Here is a 19,761-nt window from a genome sequence, read left to right on the forward strand (position 1 = left end):
CTTCAGATTGTCCAATTCTCCTTCAGTGTGTTTTTGTCATTGTGTCTTTCAAGGAATTGGTCCATTTTTCCCAAGTTATCAAATACGTAGGCATGGAGTTGTTCAGACATCCCTTTAGGGTACAGGTAACCTATGTGGAATGAGTTGTGATGACTCCTTTTTTTATTCTTGATAATGGGAATTGCATCTCCTTTACTTTTTCTTGATTAGCTGAGACTGGGATTTATCAATTCTACCAATCTCTCAAAGAACTAGTTTCCAATTTTGTTCAAATTTTATTTGGTTCTTTTCAACTTCACTGATTTCTGCTCTTATCTTTTATTATTAACATGTCCTTCCAGCTACCTGTATTAGATTTCTTTGCTCTAATTTCTCCCAAGCGGGAAGCTGATGTGGTTTATATTAGATAATGCTTCTTTTCTACAACTCTAAAAATGTTTACACTACACATTCCTCTATAATCAAGTCCCTGGGCTATATCCTACAACTTCTGAATTATACTTTCACTTCTATTCAATTCGAAAATTTTTCAATTTTTCTCAAGACTTCTTTTAGATCCATGGTATAGAACTGTGCTGTTTAGCTTCCAAATACATGCATATTTTTTACAGAACTTACCATTACTGTTGATAATTACACTGTAGTCTGAGAACAGACTATGTATAATGTGCATACTTTTTTTTTTTTTTTTTTGAGAGTGAGTCTCACTTTGTTGCCCAGGCTAGAGTGAGTGCCGTGGCATCAGCCTAGCTCACAGCAACCTTAGGATTGCTTAAGCAATCCTACTGCCTCAGCCTCCCGAGTAGCTGAGGATACAGGCATGTGCCACCATGCCCAGCTAATTTTTTCTATATACACTTTTAGTTGTCCAGATTTTTAGTAGAGACGGAGTCTCGCTCAGGTTGGTCTCGAACTCCTGACCTCAAGCGATCCACCCGCCTCGGCCTCCCAGAGGGCTAGGATTCCAGGCGTGAGCCACCACGCCCGGCCAAATGTGCATACTTTTAAACATTTAAGCTGTTTATCATGAGCCAGAAGATGATCTACACTGACAATATTCTATGTGCAGATGAGAACCATTAGATCTGCTGGTGATGGTGACTCTACATAGATCAATTCAATTTATAATTTGATAGTACTGTCATTTAGATTGACTAGCTGACTGTTGAACATACTATCCAAGTACCGTTATGATTACCAATTTCTTTTGTCTGTTTAGTTATTCAATTACCGAGTTAGGAATGCTGAAATCTCCAATGAGGATAATAGATTCACCTATTTCTCTTATTAGATCTATTCATTTTTGCCTAATGTATTTTACATTGTTAGGTATGTCATGTTTAAGATGATTAACGCTTTTGGAAAATATCCTTCCTTTACTTATTCCTTTACTTATAAGGTATCTCTCTTTATATTTAAAATGTCTTACTTTAAATATAAAGTTTATTTTTGACAACACATATTTTAACTGCTGTGTTAAGACATTCACATTTTAAAATGATTATTGATATAATTAGATTAAAATCCACATAATCTTGGTAACTATTTCCTGTCTGCTACAATGATTATCTTCCTTTTTTGGGTCTTTTTTTTCTGCCTTAGTTTCAGCTGAGCACTACATGATCCCATTCTATTTCATCTCTTGACATATCAATTACATTTCTCTATAAAGCTTTTTAAGTGATTGCCTTAGAGTTTACATTATACATTCTTGACAAATTTAAATCCATCTTCAAAGACTAGTATACCACTTCCAAGAACAATTCTAAGTAATATTCTAACAGAATATTCCCAATTTCTTCTAACTGCTCCAAATATTGCTGTCATTTCATTTTACATATTTATATGCTATGAACACCCAATATATTAGTAGTATTATTTTGAAAAGGTATCAAGACATTTATCTTTTATATTACTTGTAGGTAAGAAAAATATTTTACAGGTTTATTTTATTTCATTTATATCTTTTCTAGCTCACTTCTTTGCAGATGGAAACTTTTGATCAATATAATTCTTCTGAAATCCTGCCATTTGCAAAAACATGGACAGAATCGGAGAACATTATGTTAAGAGAAATAAGCCAAGCACAGAACGACAAATCTCACACGTTCTCACTCTATGTGAGAGCTAAATATTAACATAACTTATCTCATGGAGACAGAGACTAGAATGTCAGTCACCAGAGACCAGGAAGGGTAAAAGTGGGGGTAAGGTAGTGGGATAGTTAATGGGTGCAAAAATATAGTTAATGAGATGGAATGAACAATATTTGACAGCATAACAAAGTGACTATACGCAACAATAAGTTATGGCATACTTCAAAGTAACCAAAAAATTGGAATTTTAATGTTCCTAACACAAAGAAATGATAAATGCTTGAGGTAATGGATACCTAAATTACCGTGATTTGATTATCACACATTGTATGCCTGTATCAAGACATCCCATGTGCTCCATAAATATATACAACCATTATGTAACCATAACTAAAAATTTTTAAAAATTATCATTCCTCTGCATGATAAACTTCTTTTTAATACTTCTTGCAGGGCAGGTCTGCTGCCAATGAATTTTGCCTGAGAAATTATTCCTCATTTACGTTATTAAATAAACTTTTTATTTTAGAATAACTTTGTATCCCTTACAGAAAAACTGCAGACATATATAGATATACCTATCTAGATAGAGATAAACATATAGATGGACGTTCCCATATACCTATATTCTCTTTTCCCCTTAACAATATATTGTATTAGTACAGTACATGCTACAATTAATGAATGAATATGGATATATTATTATTACCTCAGTCCATACTTTATCCAACATCTCTAATTTATCAGTTTACTAACACTTTTGAGAATACTGATCAGATATTTAGTAAAGTATCTTTCAGCTGGGATTGTGTGGTATTTTTTTCATGAAGATACTTGGTACAGGTGTTTTGAGGAAGAAAACCACAGAGGCAAAATATTCTTGTCATCACTTTTTATCAGCATACATAAAATCAGCATGCCTTTCTATTGCTGATGTTAACCATTTTCATTTGACCCAGGGATTGTCAGGTTTCTCCACTAAAAAGTTTTCCACATTACCCTTTCCCATATGTGCCCTTTGGAAGATAGTCACTATACACAGCTCAAATTTAAATTGACAGGTGATTATATAAATAAATAACTTCAAATTCTTCTCTGACAATTACGCCGTATATAGAATTCTATTTTGGCAGCACCTTTTCTTTCAACTAGATGGAGTATGTTACTCCACACTTTTATGCTAGCATGGTTATGATTAGTCATCTCCTATGATTCATATTCTGATTCATCTACAAATGAGGTTCTCTTCTGCTTTTCTTTTTCTCATTATTTTGGTCCTTTGCCCTTCTACTCTTAAGAATTGTTTTTAATGTATTAGAGATAGCAGACCCTTGTAATATATGTCACGATTATTTTCTTTCAGTTTGTCAGCTGTCTGTTGTCACAGACTATTTTTTTTTTTGCAATATCTAATACTTCAATTTATATATAGAAAAACTAGTCAATTTCTTCTTTTAATACCTAAGGACTTCTTAGTTATAATTATAGTCTTTTACTGTACAATTTGCTTTATGACGGTTACATGGCATCATTTTCTATAAAGTTAATTTGGTACACTGCAGACAATATATAGTTGGCTCTTGTTTTTTAATTCACTCAGCCAACTCTTTTTAGTGAAGAGTTTAGTCCATTTACATTCAATGTTATTATTGATAAGTAATGAGTTACTCCTGCCATATTGTTGTTTGATTTCTGGTTGTTTTGCAATCCTGTCTTCCTTCCTGTTTTCCTTTGTTAAAAATGATTTTCTTTGGTAGTGTGTTTTTGTTTTTGCTTTTTATTTTTTGTATATCTGTTGTAGTATTTTGATTGGATGTTACTAAGAGGCTTTTAAAAACCATTTTATAACCAACTCTTTTAAACACATGACAAATGTGCTTACAAACAAATAAAGAGAAATCTAGAAGAAATTGTACATTTTAACTCCATCACCCCCTCCCTGCTTGCTTTTTGTTGTTTCCATTCACATATTTTTATATTATGTATTTCTCAAAAAGTTACATTTTACTCTTCCTGTAAGTGGTTATTCACCACAATTATAGCAATAGTATTCTGTATTTCTGCACTTGCTCTTACCAGTGAGTTTTACGCCTTCAGAATTTATTTTTTAACATCCTTTTCTTTCATATTGAAGAACTCCTTTTAGCATTTCTTGTAGGCAACGCAACACTCTGTCCTCTTCAATGCCTCTTCCCTTGATATAATGTTATGGTAGGCACAGTGATCACTCACACCTGATCTCTGGTTCTTCTAAAGGTACTTCTTTGTATAGGTAGTTGTGGAATTTCCTGTTCGTGTGGAGGGATAATAGGTAAAGGTTTCTATTCAGATATCTTGCTTCACCAACTCCTTGGCTTTCTATGCCCCATGGATGTACCCAACTATATTAATCATAAACTTTACAGTATTAATTGAGCATATGCAATTTAAAATCTAGTAGGGCTAGTCCTTTCCTTTATCCTTGGTTTTTTTGAGGGGGAGGGGTCTGGGAGTATTAGAGGGGAAGTTGATAGTGGAACCTCTTCTGTCATATTTCTTTTTCCATATGAACTTTATTGACCTCCATTAAAAAGCCCGCTGTTATTTTACATTAAATTTAAAAATTAACCTAGAAAGAATGGACACCTTCATAGTATTAAGTTACCCTATCCAAGAAGATCAAGGGCGTCTTTCATTTAACACACTTCCAAAAGTGCATTTTTTCTTATACAAGTTCTAAATGTTTGTTATGTTTACTCAAGATTCAGTATTCTTTGTTCCCATTATAAATGAGTTTTTCTGCTATCATAATGTCTAATTATTACTTTATTCATATGTAACATTATTGTTTCTACGTATCAATGTGTGTCTCTAATTAATTTTCCCTGCTAGTGATGAAGAATGACCACCCTTTCCTTGTTCCTAATCATAGGTGAAATATTTTAATGAATGTTTCTCCCAATTAAAAAGAAATACTGACCATAGAACAAGGGTATGTGTGTATCCACAAATATTTACTATCAGTAAGAAAGAACTCTGAATTCCTATTTTCTTCAGTGTTATTAAGTATACTTTTAAAATTTTACTCCAGGTTTCCCTTCAACATTTTAAAGAATAAATCTTTTTTAATCTATTAAAATAATGTAGTATAGCAGTAAATTTCATAACTGAACTAACCTCATGTCTAACATTAATTTGTCCTAGTTTATTATTTTTTTATTATGGTGCTGTATTCTCTGTGCTAATATTTATTTAGCAAATCAACAATAGATACACCTCTGTAGTTTTTTTCTTGGGGTTATTGCCCTTATTAGACCAAAGAATCACTATTACATATGTTTTTTTTTTTAAATGTAAAAAGTTTTCTTTCCTTTTTAATTCTTTGAAATAATTACACAGCATTATGACAATCTGGTCCTTTCATTCATTTTTAAAATGGCTTAAACAAAGAATTATTCATAGAAACATTGTTTCTAATTATACACAATTATTAAACTGGTCAAAGTGGGTTACTGACATATTAAAAAGTACAACTATATTACTTCTATTGATTCAGAGGCACTTCCAAGATATACTAAGTTAACAAAAGAAGTTAAAGAAGGGTCAAAAGAGAACAGGCATAATAGACTGTAATTTGAGTAAAGTTTTTTAAATGTGCAAATATTCAGGTGTGATTTGCCTTAATAGTTGAGTTTTTGTGCAATGTTGCTGTAATACTGGGTGTCCACACAAAGGAAAAACTTTGTAAAATTTTGTAATCAAAATTTTGCAAATAAAAGGTACATTTAGCTACCTTTTCCCATTTCCCATATGTACGGCAACTTTTGGGATACCTTACATGTTGACATACTGGTTTTCATTAATGATTCCTGGCTCATACTTCCCATAACCCTTCTTACTATCTTTTGTTACATGTTGAATGTTGTTTGGGCCTAGGTGGCAGGCTCCAGCAAACAGAATCTATCTGACCTCCTACTCTCCTTTAACCTTCCTCAAAACAGAACTCTAATTCCTCTCCTCCTTCAGATTGTGGGACATAAGGCCCTCATTACAAAGAGGTTCCTGGCCCATACCAAGAGAAAGGAATACCGACTTAATAAAGTTTCCATAAAAACACTCTGGGTTTGGATATTGAACCACTGAAGCTTCCTGGAGAGTGGCAAGTCCAGGGAGGGCATCGAAGCCTTAAGCCCCTGCATCATATGCCTTGCCCTATGCATCTCTTCAATTGTATTCTTTATAAAAACCTGTTAAACATGTTTCCTTGAGCTCTGTGAGCTGCTCCAGCAAATTAATTAAACTCAAAGAGGTGGTAATGGGAGCCTCAACTTACACTCGGTTGGTCAGAAGTTCCAGAGGCCCAGACTTGCAACTGGTATTTGAAGGGGGGACAGTTCGGTAACTGAGTCCCCAACCTGTGGGATTGATCTGACACTATCTCCACACAGACAGTGTTGGAATTGAATTGGCAGACACCCACTTCTTGTCCGCAGCAGAAGTGATTGGTCACTTGCTGGTGGGAAGAAACCCTCCACCAAATTTGGTCATAGAAATCGTCTTCTGAGTTGATGACTGTTGTGTGACAGCAGAGTAAAAATGGTTTTAGTTTTTCCTAGAACGTGCAAGGATACTCAAAGAATTATTAACACATTGGTGGCTGCTTCGGAGAAGGATTATTGCTAGCGATAGAGTGAAGGAGGAGAATTCACAGATCTCTTTGTTTTCTTTCTATAAGACTTATCCAGAAACAAGTAGCATTGTAATAATAAAATGAATTTTCAAGTATCACTAATCTCTAAATCTGAACAAGTAGTTGAAACAATCATAGGTTTTTCACTTTAATATTTTTATTACCTTTTGATTTCCTTAAAGAAGACTGGAATAGCAACTTATCTATGATTTCTATTTCTGAGGTAAAATCGTATCATTTATATTCTACTAGGAAATTACTACTTCTATCTATAAAAATGTGTTATACTTTTATGCAACATTTCTCACATATCTTTCATTAAACATGTTTGCACCAGTTCTCATATATCTTTTACTAAACTCATTTGTACGTCTACAGCAATTTTCCTTGATATAACTTTAGACACTTCTGCTCTTTTCCACTTTAAATACGCTTCTGAGAAATATACATTTGATTTTTTCAAAAATTCAACTTCTGAGTTCATTAAGGTTATTTCTAACACCAACAAAAACACATCCATTTCCTTAATGTGAGCATGCCCCCCACTAAAAAATACTTATATTAAAGATTATATATAATCAATACCAAAAGCAGTAATATACGATGACATGCTCCAGTTACCAATTTAAAATGATGAAAAAGACATGAATGCCAATGATTATAAAGGACCAAGAAAAAAAACCCTTTACATTTATTTAGAGATATCACTGTTTATGTTGCATGCAAGTAGCACTAGTACAAACTTCTCTTATGCATGTCTTTAAAACACTGCCACACTAGAAAAAAATTTTTTTTCCTTGGGGCCACAGTGTTTTATTACGAAAATAGAACAAAAACTTCGAAAATACAATAATTCCTTCTAATTTAATAAAAAAGTTGTTATGTTTTATTGTTTTCTCTGAGTGAGTCATATACAACTAGGGAGTTCTCACAGCTCACAAGGTGAAAAAATGTGTTTCATGAGGCCCTGGGTTCAAAACTGCTGTGAAGTTAAATATAACTCACATGGCAGTTAATGTGTTAAATACCTCACCACATGCATTATATTGAACCTAAAATAATATCTCATTGTGTATATATTTATTGAAACACACATCATGTTTTCTTTCCTTTTTAAAATTTCAGTAGATTTAGGAGGGGTACAGGTTGAGTTGTGGTACATGTATACAGTGTAATGATAAAGTCTGTGCTTTTAGTGTACCTTCACCTAAATAGCGAACACTGTATCCCATAGGATATTTTTTGTCCCTTCCCTCATCTTAAATCTCCTATGTCCATTATACCAGTCTGTGTGACCATGTGTAGCCAAAACTTACCTCCCACTTATAAGAAAGAACATGTGTTATTTGGTTTACTGTTTCTGAGTTTTCAGTTTGGATAATGGCTTCTAGTTCCATCGAAGTTGCTGCAAAAGACATTATTTCATTCTTTTTTATGGCTGAGTAGTGCTCCATGGTGTATGCATATGCCATATAAATATGTACATACACACACACACACACACACACACACACACACTCCACATTTTCTTTATCTACTTATTCCATGTCTTTTGTGATTATGAATTGTGCTGCAATAAACATACCACTGCAGGTATCCTTTCAGTATAATGGTTTCTTTTATTTGGGGAGATACTCAGCAGGGGATGCAGGATTATACGGTAGTTCTACTTTTATTTATAATAGATCTACTTTTATTTCTTTGAGAAATCTCCACACTGGCTTCCATAGAGGCTGTACTAATTGCCATTCCATAAAATTTTATCTATTCATCTGTCAATGGATTACATACTTTGTTTCTATATCTTAGCTATTGTCAATAATCCTTCAATTTTACAGTGTGCAGGTATCTTTTTGAGAGGATAATGTTTTTTCATTTACACACATATGAAGTGGAACTACTGGATCATATGGTAGTTCTATTCTTAATTTTTTAAGTACTCTTGCCCTCTTTTCCACAAGGATTGCACTTATTTATATTTTATATCCCCACCAGCAATATGCACAGGTTCCTTTTTGTCCACATCCTCAAATAACACTTGTTTTAACATCTTGATAATAGCTATCTTAGGTGTAAAGTGATATATGATTGCAGTTCTGATTTGAATTTCCCTGGTGATTTGTGATACTAAGCATTGTGTTATATACTTGTTGGCCATTTGTATGTCTCTGGAAAAAGGTCAGTCCAGGTTCTTTGCCCATTTTTTATGCAGGTGGCCTTTGCTATCGAGCAGTGTCTGAGTTCCTTAGATATTTTGTGTATTAACTATTGACATATATGGTATGCAAATATTTTCTTCAATTTCCTCAGCTGCCTTTTAGTTTTGTTATTGTTTGCTGTACAGATGCGTTTCAGTTTGATGCAATCCATGGGTCTATTTTTGCTTTTATTACCTAGTCTGATGTAATATTCAAAAAATCACTGCTAAGACCAATGTCTTAGAGTTTGTCAAAACATTGTTATCTTCTATGATGATTTCAAATCTTATCTTTAACTCCTTAATCCATCTTGAATTGCTTTCTGCATATGGGATAAGACAAGTATTCAGTTTCATATGGATTATCTACTTTTCCCACAACATTTAATGAAAAGATTGTCCTTTTCACTGGGTATTCTTGAAACCCTTGTCAAAATATTAGCTGACCATATACATATGGGTTTATTTCTGGGATTTCTATTCTGTGCCATTAGTCTATGTCTCTGTTTACGTGCCAGAATCTTACCATTTTGGTCACTATAGTTTTGTATATATTTTGAAATCAGAAAGTGTGCTGCACCCATTTTGTTCTTCCTTCTCAAGATTGCTTTAGCTATTCAGGATGTCTTGTAAGTTCATACCAACTTTACAATACTTTTTGTATTTCTGTGCAAAATGCTAATGTAAGTTTTACAGAGGCTGCACATAGATCACTTGTGGAATTATGTTCATTTAACAAAGATTCTAAGAAATCCATGAACATGGAATATCTTCCCATTTATTTGAATCACTTTCAGTTTCTTTCATCAATATTTAATATATTTCATTCTACAGTTCGTTGAGGTCCTGGTTAAATTTACTCCTAAGTACCTTATTGCTGTTGTAGATAAAACTGATCCTTAGTTTCTTGTTGGGATGGTTCAGGACTAGTGTACTGAAATGCTACTGACTTTAGTATGTTGATTTTGTATCCTGCAACTTTACTAATTTGCTCTTCAGTTTTAACAGTTTTTGGATAGAGTCCTTAAAGTTTTCTACATATAAGATCATGTCTTCCATAAACGGAACCATTTTACTTATTTCCAGTAGGGATATCCTTTATTTCTTTATCCTTCCTAATTGTTCCAGAGAGTGCTTTCAGCCCTATTTGAACAGAAGTAGTAAAAGTGTTTTTCTTGCTCCGAATCTTAGAGGAAAGCTTTAACATTCCCCAGTTGAGTATGATGTTAGCTGTGGACTTCTGATACATGGGCTTAACTGTAATGAGATACGTTCCTTATTTGTTCAGAATTTTTATCACGAAAAGTATTAAATTTTGTCAAATGCTTTTTCTACATCTTTTGAGATGACCACATGACTTTGTCCTTCATTCTGTTAATGTATTATAGCACATTTGCTGATTTGTCGATGTTTCAATTATCATTAGATTCCAGGAATAATTTCCAATTGATCATGGCATGTGATCTTCCTAATATATTATTAAATTTGTACTGCTAGTATTTTTTGAGTGCTTTTTATCTTGTTCTTGAACTCTTGGCCTCAACTGCCTTAGCCCCCCAAAGTAAGGCAGAAGACACCATACAGAGTCTTTTTTTCTCTTGTTAGTATTATTTTGGCTGGTATTTTGTTGAAGATTTTAAGAATCAATGTAACTTATAGAAATAGAATTAGGTTAAGTCATGTTTACCCAAGAAAATGAAAATCTATTTCATTGGCTATATATGGTTTAAGAAAAAGAAAATCCTAGCAAATTTAAGAAACTGTAATTATCAGGTGCCAGAAGACAGTTAAAGGATATGAGAAAACCTAGTGTTTATAAACAAGAATTTTCATTTACAGGTGAAGAAACACTTAATAGGAAAATCTACAAGAACCTGTATATATACATCCATAGAAAATTACTTTTTGTTTCAGTCTATATATTTTAACAGAATATATTTGTAATAGGCATTTTTAAATGTGAAGGATATTCCTGGATTAAGAAGAAAGACACTGTGATTATGAATTCCACTAAATGTATTCACAAGCAATAAGTTACCATATAAAAGCATATAACCTACATTTCCATTGCTAAAAAGACTGTACTCAAGTTGAACTCCATGCCCTCATTTTATACACTGGTATCTACTACACAAATAAACAACAGATAAGGTCTAATTTTTAAAGATTCAAGTAGAACAATTCTATGACTTCAGTGAATATACATATTTAAAAATCATTCTTTCAAGATTTCAGTAAAACTAGAAGGCTGGGCGTGGTGGCTCACACCTGTAATCCTAGCACTCTGGGAGGCCAGGGCAGGTGGATCGTTTGAGCTCAGGAGTTCGAGATCAGCCTGAGCAAGAGCGAGACCCCATCTCTACTAAAAATAGAAAGAAATTATTTGGCCAACTGAAATATATATAGAAAAAAAATTAGCCGGGCATGGTGGCGCATGCCTGTAGTCCTAGCTACTTGGGAGGCTAAGGCCGGAGGATCGCTTAAGCCCAGGAGTTTGAGGTTGCTGTGAGCTAGGCTGACACCACGGAACTCACTCTAGCCCGGGCAACAAAGCGACACTCTGTCTCTAAAAAAAAAAAACTAGGATAATGTCAATATCCTAACATGCACAAATAATCATAACAGAATGCATTTCAAATTACTTCCCCACATTGAAGGATTGGGAAAAAATTTTTTAAAAGAACATAACCAATGGAAAAAGTTTATATCAAAAAATTTGGTCTGGCAGCCTAAGAGTTTTTATTCATGACATTCGTGCAAATAGTCTGGCAATTCTCAAAATGCATATCGTAAAACACAAGCAAATCCCTAGTCTAGCAGAATATCCCAACTCCAGTGTGTATCAACTCTGATTCAGTAAATCTAAGGCCAGAGAGTGAGAGAGAGTGAGAGAGAGAGACAGAGAGTGTGTGTGCGTGCGCGTGCGCACACACCTGCTAGAGCAAAGCTAGAGGTAGAGAAGCCGAATGATAATTTTTTAAAACCTCCCATGAAAGCCCTGCCATAGCTGAATTTGGAAACCAGCCTCTGAGATGATCTATGTATTACTGCATTGTCCTAATAACATAAATAATGAGAGATAGCAGCATCTTTCCAGTTTTGTGTATGACTTTGTATCAGGTCTACCTCTAACCTCACTATTTTGTACTTGTACTAGAAACATAAGGGTAGACCTCCAAATTAAATATACATATAAAAAGTTTTTTTCCGCCAAAATGCTGCCATTAAATTGATGTTATATTTCACATTTGAAATTCAAACTGTTCAGTTACTCATATTATGGATAAACTCTATTTTCTTAGTCTCTTCCAATTTCTTCCCAATTTTCCACCAAAGGATGTAAATTTGTACTTTATTATCATTTTAATCATACAGGCAAACAAAATCTGTGACAGAACATATCTGAAACTAAAATAATTGTAAAAAGAAAACTATCTTGAAGTAGTGGTAATTCTACTGTCCATTTCAAATAACAAGATACTGAAGAAACATTTCAACCTCAGAGAAAAACAGAAGAAACTTACATGACAATGTCTTATTTCCAATCATTCATAAATATTTTGAAAAGAAAACTAAACTTTACACCCAAAGAAAGCAGATAGCTTTTTAAATACAGCCATAAAGACAAATCATAGTAAATGACACCTGGTACACTCAGTAAGTGCTGTTTAGGAAATAAACATAGTTTAAGGTAGTAACAAAAACTACTATACACATACTGAATACTAATCTCCATGTGTCTTCATTTGTGACAAATAACTTGTTCACCAATAAGATTTCAAACACATTTAATAAGTATAAATCACTAAATTTATGCAAGAGTGTAATACTCAGATCTCAATTAAATTGCCTAACATTTATTTCATTTAAAGCATAAAATTAAAGCACAACTGAAATTTTGTCATCTATTATTTCTTGTTCTTGTCTTAAGAAAGGTAGGTTAAAACACGTACCTGAGTTTCATATAAGTGGGCAATATGAAATTGAACTGTAATGGATCATGGGAAAAAATCAATTACAATATAGTCAAGTTTAAGGTAATAAAGTAAAACAAAAGTAGGCATAATATAAAATATGAAACATAAGCAAATACTAAAACTATATAATACATATTTGAATTAGAAGAGTAACTTTTGTTTTTAATAAAACAATATACAATTAAATCTACCAAAGACCATGAGCATACCAAGAAAAATCATTCATTATAAATTATTATTAAATAAAATTTTAATCATTTACAACTAATAACATTAAAATCTACAACAGGTAAGTATACTTCATAAAAATTTCTGTCCGAATATTAAGTAAACAGAACCTTTTAAATGTATATATCTTAATACATGGCATTCAAAAACTTCTACATTAAAAAAACCATAAAGTTACTATAAAATAAAGAAATGCTTTTGAATAACATCCTGTTTTTCCTTTATATTAAATCTCATATAAACATTTTTTTTAAAGTCACAGATCAGGATACTAGCAGTTACACAGGGGAAAAGAGTTTTCTTTGAATTCTTCAGAATTTGATGATGTTTATTTAAAGAAGAAAAAGAAAATAGGTCAAACCACCTAAAGAACAAGATAATAAAACACATGATAATAAATCTAATAAAGGAAGAATACTTTTGCTTCTTTTTGCAGCTCTTCTTGATGCCCATTACCCTATCACCAGAACATGAATGATTCAACAAAAACAATGAGAAATTCAACTAAATCAAAACAAATAATTACAACTAAATCCCAGATATCTGAATTTTATGATGTGTATTCAAAGATAAGATCTCTCTTCTTGTTTTGCTATAGGTTCTACCTCTAAGAAACTTCAAAATCATATGCAGAATATTTATGTGGATTTTTTTAAAGAAAAGTCCCATAGCAATCATGAAATTCTGCTGATCTTCCTTTTTCTCTCCTTCCTTTTCTTTCCTCCCTATTCCTCACTCTCATTTTCTCTCAATTGAAGTCGTAAAGATAAATTCTACCTGAGAAGCTTGATAAAATTGCCAATTCTTAAGCTCAGAGTCTAACAGATTCTGATTCAGTGAACCTAGGTAAAAGTCTGGAAAGTTGTCTCTCTCAATATGTTTCCCAGCTTTCTTGCAAGTTCCCTGAACCCTCAGTGGAGACTACTGCATTAGATTACCCTACAATTTTGAGTTAACAAAAATAAAAAAAAATTGGAACAAAGTTGTTTCTTTATAAATAGTTAAATATCAAGATTTAACTAACTAGCTATGAGGAAAATAAAAATATTTTCTTTACAGAAAAGAAAATACTATCCAAAGATAATATCCCCCTAAAAACAAAAACAAAACCACCAAACAAAAAATCATATATATGTATCAATACCTCTTTGTCTGCATAAGTTAAGAGGTTTTCTTCTTCATCCTCTCTCCCCTTTCCCAACATAGCTTTCCTTACTGTATCAAATCTACTTAATAAAAAATCTCACCTCAATGAATTACTGCAGGGAAACTGGATTACAGGTTAAGAAAAGAGAAAAGATGCAAAAGACTCCATTGTCCCATTTTCCCCAAATTTGTACTCATCTAATGAGATAATAAGGAAAGAGCATTGGTAACTGGCATCCTAATGCCATCTGAACCTACTCCAGATTTAGTCTCATGTCTCTGGCCTCATCATGCCAAAAACCATAGTGTGTGTCATCTTTTGTAAGGTAAAAATCTCCATATTTCATTTTTAAAAATACATTAATAGAGGACCATAACTGTACAACTAGGAAAATGTTCAATATGGCAATTTTAAATTATGGATTAAAATTGATATAGATATTAAAAGTCTTAAAATTAAACTTTAGTAGTGAAATACACATTGTTAACTTAAAATAAAGTCATAAAGTTTCACATCACCTGATTCTTTTCAAAAATATTATTTGGAGTCATTCATCTTAAATAGCTCCTTAAAAGCATTAAGTATTTATTTTTTAAATTACACATTGGTGATTTATTCATAAAATAAAAATATCTTTTCATTCAAGTTTGGGATTTTTTTTAACTTAGCTTTGAAAACCTCTGATTTCTGCAACATCACAAGTACATGGAAAAGTTTCAAAGAACAGTCAAGGCCTATGAAACGTCAAAGTCATAAAACATTAAAATGAGAGAGAGAAATAACTTTTCTATTTAAAAAGACAAACAACATGAAGGAATAAAACTACTAATACCTAATGTAAACTAGCCAATCACTATTTGTCAGTGCTGTGTGAGGTACCAGATATTTCTATAGTTATCAAATAATAATGCTGATTGTCTTAAAAAAAATACTTGAGTCAATGGAACTACAATGTCTTTAAGCCTTCTGAATCAAACACATGCCTTCACAACCCTCTTCTCAGTAATTAACAGAAAAAAAGATATAACACACATAAAAACATATTCATAGTCATGATTTGAAACAACCTACAGATATTTTTGTGCTCAAAAGAAAAAAAATTGTACTTAAAAATACTTACTTTCAGCACTGGACAAAGTACAGGGATTACAGTCAATCAAAGCTAACTGAAAATGCTGCAGGAAGAAAGTGAAAATATTAATGCACTAAATTTAGTTCCGTAAAATGAATTTTTCCATTTTAACCTTTTAGGTCTATCATAAAATAATGAAACTATGCTATACAACTACAATGTACTACTTAACAAAATAAAATTGTTATCATTCAAAATGTATTGCTGAAAAGTGAAGTTACTTCCATGAAATAGTTAAGAATGAAAGATGTGATGAATTAATATGTATATTTTATTACATGAAAAAAACTCTGGACATGAGTCTTCAAGTAAACAAAATATTATGCTATAGAAATGTGTAAATTAGACGTGCTTCATTACTTTCAAATCTGGAAAATTCAGTGTTTGTTTTTTTTTTTTAGAAAGCACTGCTTGTCTTAAAATGAGACTGGAACTTTCAAAACCAAATTAGATAACAATACTGTGAGAATTAACATGAAGAATAAAACATAACTGCTTTTAATATCAGTATACTTTAAGACACTTCAAACCTGTAACTCTCGGTAATACGTATCAAGTAATCCATTTCAAACTCATATGTGAAACACAGTTGTTTTTTTTTAAATTCATATAAATTACGTGTAACATATGTAAAGTTATTTATGAACTATTATAACACTTATAGCTCTACCTCTATTATATAAACCTAAAAAGAATATAGAATGAGTTACTACTAAAAACACAGAACATATGATGCACATAATTTATAAATACTTAACAGGGGATGATACTAGAATTCTTTTAACTTAAAAAATGATTAAGTCTCTGTAAAATTCCCTACAAACCACTCCCACAATGCTTAATTTTCAGAGTATCCACTAATTTTCAAGAATTAAAAGAATCAAGTACAATACAATTAAACAAAGGACAAACCACTTTAAAATAACTTGTAAAAAGATCATTCTTATGTACAATGCAAATATTTTCAATTGTGCCGAGGTATATTGATATTTAATGTTTAAAATGACAACTAATTCATGTAATCCAAATAGCATCTTCTTTGGAAAAAGAAATCATATTAAACAAGGTTTACAAATTAAGTTTCAACGTAAAACCAATGTGGGAATAAATGAGAACCTCACTATACTTAGTCAATTAGAATCCTCAGTTAACAAGAACAAAATCAGTGTCTGGGAGGAGCCAAGATGGTGGACCAGAGACAAACTTTGTCCAACCATCCCAGCGCAAGAGTTGACCTCAAAGGCAATCATGGCAACAACAAAAATAAATAAATAAATGAGACTTGATTAAATTAAAAAGCTTCTGCACTACTACTAAATATGTATATAATTCAAACTGTCCAGTCTACATTTAATCTGTCATTATTCAAAGGAAATAATCAAGCAAAGGAAATAATCAACAGAATAAATATACAACCTATAGAATGAGAGCAAATATTTGCAAACTATATATCCAGTAAAGGAACTAATATCCATAATCTACAAAAAACTCAAACAAATCAGAAAGAAAAAAAACCATTAAAAAGTGGGCAAAAGACACAAACAGATGTTTTCAAAAGAAGACAGAGTAATGGCCAATAAGCACAAAAAAATGGTCAACATCACTAATCTCAGGGAAATGCAAATTAAAAGCACAATGAAGTATCACCCTTGTCAGAATGGTTATTTATTAAAAACAGCACAAAACCAACCAACCAACCAACCAACCAAGAAAAGACAGTAGATGCAGGCATGGATGCAGAAAGAAAGGATCACTTACACACTGCTGGTGGGACTATAAATTAGTACAACCTCTATGGAGAACGGTATGGAGAGTCCTCAAAAAAATACACATACAGATTTACTGTTAGACCCAGTAATCCCAGTACTGAGTATCTACCCAACGGAAAATGGTCATTTTATGAAAAGAACACCTGCACTCATGTTTATCAAAAGAACACCTAGCACAATTCATAATCACGAAGATGTGTAAGTACCCATCAATTCATGAGTGGATTAACAAATGTGATGCGTGTGCACTTGTGTGTGAATGCAGATCTGTCCTAAATGAGTCATCAAAGGATAGAAACTAACCTGAAAACAAATTATAAGGTCATAGCACTTCGCTACTACTACTACTATTTCAGTAAAACCTAAGGAAGAAAAAATATGTATACAATTCAAACTGTCCAGTCTACGTTTAATCTGTCATTATTCAAAAATCTATCAAATGACACCTGCCAGAATCAGTCAAAATTTTGAATCCAACAGGAAAACTACTGCTTTACTATCCTAAATCCCAAATACAAAATGTCAAACATTTTCAAACAGCAAACATTTTAAAATGTGTATTTTAAAACATGCAGATGAGAAGACTATAACATGACTAAATACTTAGAGGAAATTAAACATATGCACAAAACCTCACAATAAGCAAAATTAAATACCACTACCAAAAGTCAACATTAAGATACCAAAAGAAATGAAATGAAAATGATACAACCTCATGCCTTCATTTCCAGTATATAATCCTCACCATAGAGTCATTCAGCCCTCAAAAAAATTCACTAAAGTTTTAGAAGCATGCTATTTCTAAAACAAAATGTCAATCAAATTATGTTTCTCAATACTGAAAGTCACATGAATATTTCATTACTGAATGATAAAATTCAATATCTCTGGCTCTACCAATTACTCTAAAAATCATTCTATAACTATAGCGAGATGCTCACAGTTCAGTCCTACACAAATTTTGTTATCACTTGCCAGGCGAGGTGGCTCACACATGTAATCCTAGCAACCTGGAAGCCCAAGGGGAGAGGATCAGTTGAGGTCAGCAGTTTGAGACCAGCCTGAGCAAGAGGCCCCATCTCTACTAAAAACAGAAAAAACTAGCTGGGTGTGGTGGCGCATGCCTGTCTGTAGTCACAGCTACTTAGGAGCCTGAGGTAGAAGGATCACTTAAGCCCAGGAATTAGAGGTTGCTGTGAACTAGGGTGACACCACAGCGTACTAGCCACTCTAGACTGGGCAACAAAGTGAGACTCTATCTCAAGACAGAAAAAAAAAAAAATTTGTTATCACTAAGTAAACTTCAGTCACATTGCTGTATTTCCCATTTCTTAAAAGTGGAAGAACCCCACACCCCTTCATCCAAGGTACTCTGAACCACAATACTCCCTCCAGTCCGTCATTCCCATTTTTTTTTAATTTATAAAGAACAGAAATTTATTTCCTCACAGTTTTCTTCTTGTTTGTCTAATAAACACTAAATTAGCCTCTTAAAATATCTGAGCCTAAGATTCAAACCTACATTTCAAAGTCCTTGCTGGATTTCCAAAAACAACAGCCTTTGTTGCCCCCATAGGAGTTTGTATATCATTCTGACCAAAATGTGGTTGTACTAGATATCAATAAGCATTAGGAATAACCCAATAAAATCTGACCCTAATTTTAAAAGCAATGTTAATATAACATTTTCTCTATTAAGACAACTAAATGTATCTTTGTTCAATATCAAAGCATTTGTCCAGAACACTTTATGAACGCAATGTTTATTTATAAACACGTTTATATACAGAGGCAAATATAATCCATTATAAATAACGCATAACACATAAATATGTGAACTATTAAAAGAAAAGCATACTTAATATACATGTGATATATATTATGTTATATGTTATACATATTATAAGGTATTTTATTATATTGAGTTTAGTCTATGTCAATAAAAGAAGCATTACTCAAGCCCAATTCTAATGCCTCTAAATATAAAATGAGGGCACTAAAAGCAAAGTTACATACTTTAAAAACAAAGTTAAAAGGTATATTTGAGATGATTCAAAATATAGTACTCTCCCCTCATTCTTGAGAGATACATTCCAAGAACCTGACTGCATGTATCAAACCACAGTTAATACCAAATCTATGTATGTATGTTTTTTATCTGATAACTGAGAGACAGCTACTAAGTTACTAAAGGGCAGGTAATGTACATAGCGTGAATGTGCTGGAGAAACAAATGACTCAACCAGAACAGAGCAAAGACAACATGACATTTCATCATGCTACTTAGAAGGGCATGCAATTTAAAACTTATAAACTGTTTATTTTTGGAATTTTCCACTTAATATTTTTGGATTGAGGCTAACCATGGATAACTAAAGCCCCTGAAAGCAAAACTTCAGATAAGAGAGGACCATTCTATGCTTATTTGCTCTATTAATCTTTTAAAATTTCCTTTAATAAAGCCAGGTGCTGTGGTGTGCACCTATAGTTCCAGTTATTAATACTTGAGAGGCTAAGGCAGGGGGATAGTTTGAGGCCAAGCGTTT

At 32.6% G+C, this 19,761-nt stretch overlaps 1 protein-coding gene and 1 long non-coding RNA gene across 6 annotated transcripts in view; both read right to left on the reverse strand.

The window, feature by feature from the left end:
- Positions 1-19,761, reverse strand: part of LOC123629096 (histone demethylase UTY) — a 193,735-nt gene that overhangs the window by 107,377 nt on the left and 66,597 nt on the right. For all 5 annotated transcript variants that reach the window (XM_045539057.1, XM_045539059.1, XM_045539058.1 and 2 more), the window contains exons 7-8: positions 15,435-15,489; positions 12,916-12,950 (exon numbers count right to left, since the gene is read on the reverse strand). In XM_045539057.1, coding sequence (XP_045395013.1) covers positions 12,916-12,950; positions 15,435-15,489 — 90 coding nt within the window. The remainder of the gene's footprint in view (positions 1-12,915; positions 12,951-15,434; positions 15,490-19,761) is intronic.
- On the reverse strand, positions 4,203-8,212 carry LOC123629098. Its single transcript, XR_006731900.1, has 3 exons — positions 8,082-8,212; positions 6,409-6,647; positions 4,203-4,384 (listed from the first exon to the last, which is right to left on the reverse strand). It is a non-coding gene; the product is annotated as an uncharacterized LOC123629098 (long non-coding RNA).

The sequence above is a fragment of the Lemur catta genome, chromosome Y (assembly GCF_020740605.2).
Source record: "Lemur catta isolate mLemCat1 chromosome Y, mLemCat1.pri, whole genome shotgun sequence".
NCBI classification, from domain to species: domain Eukaryota; kingdom Metazoa; phylum Chordata; class Mammalia; order Primates; family Lemuridae; genus Lemur; species Lemur catta.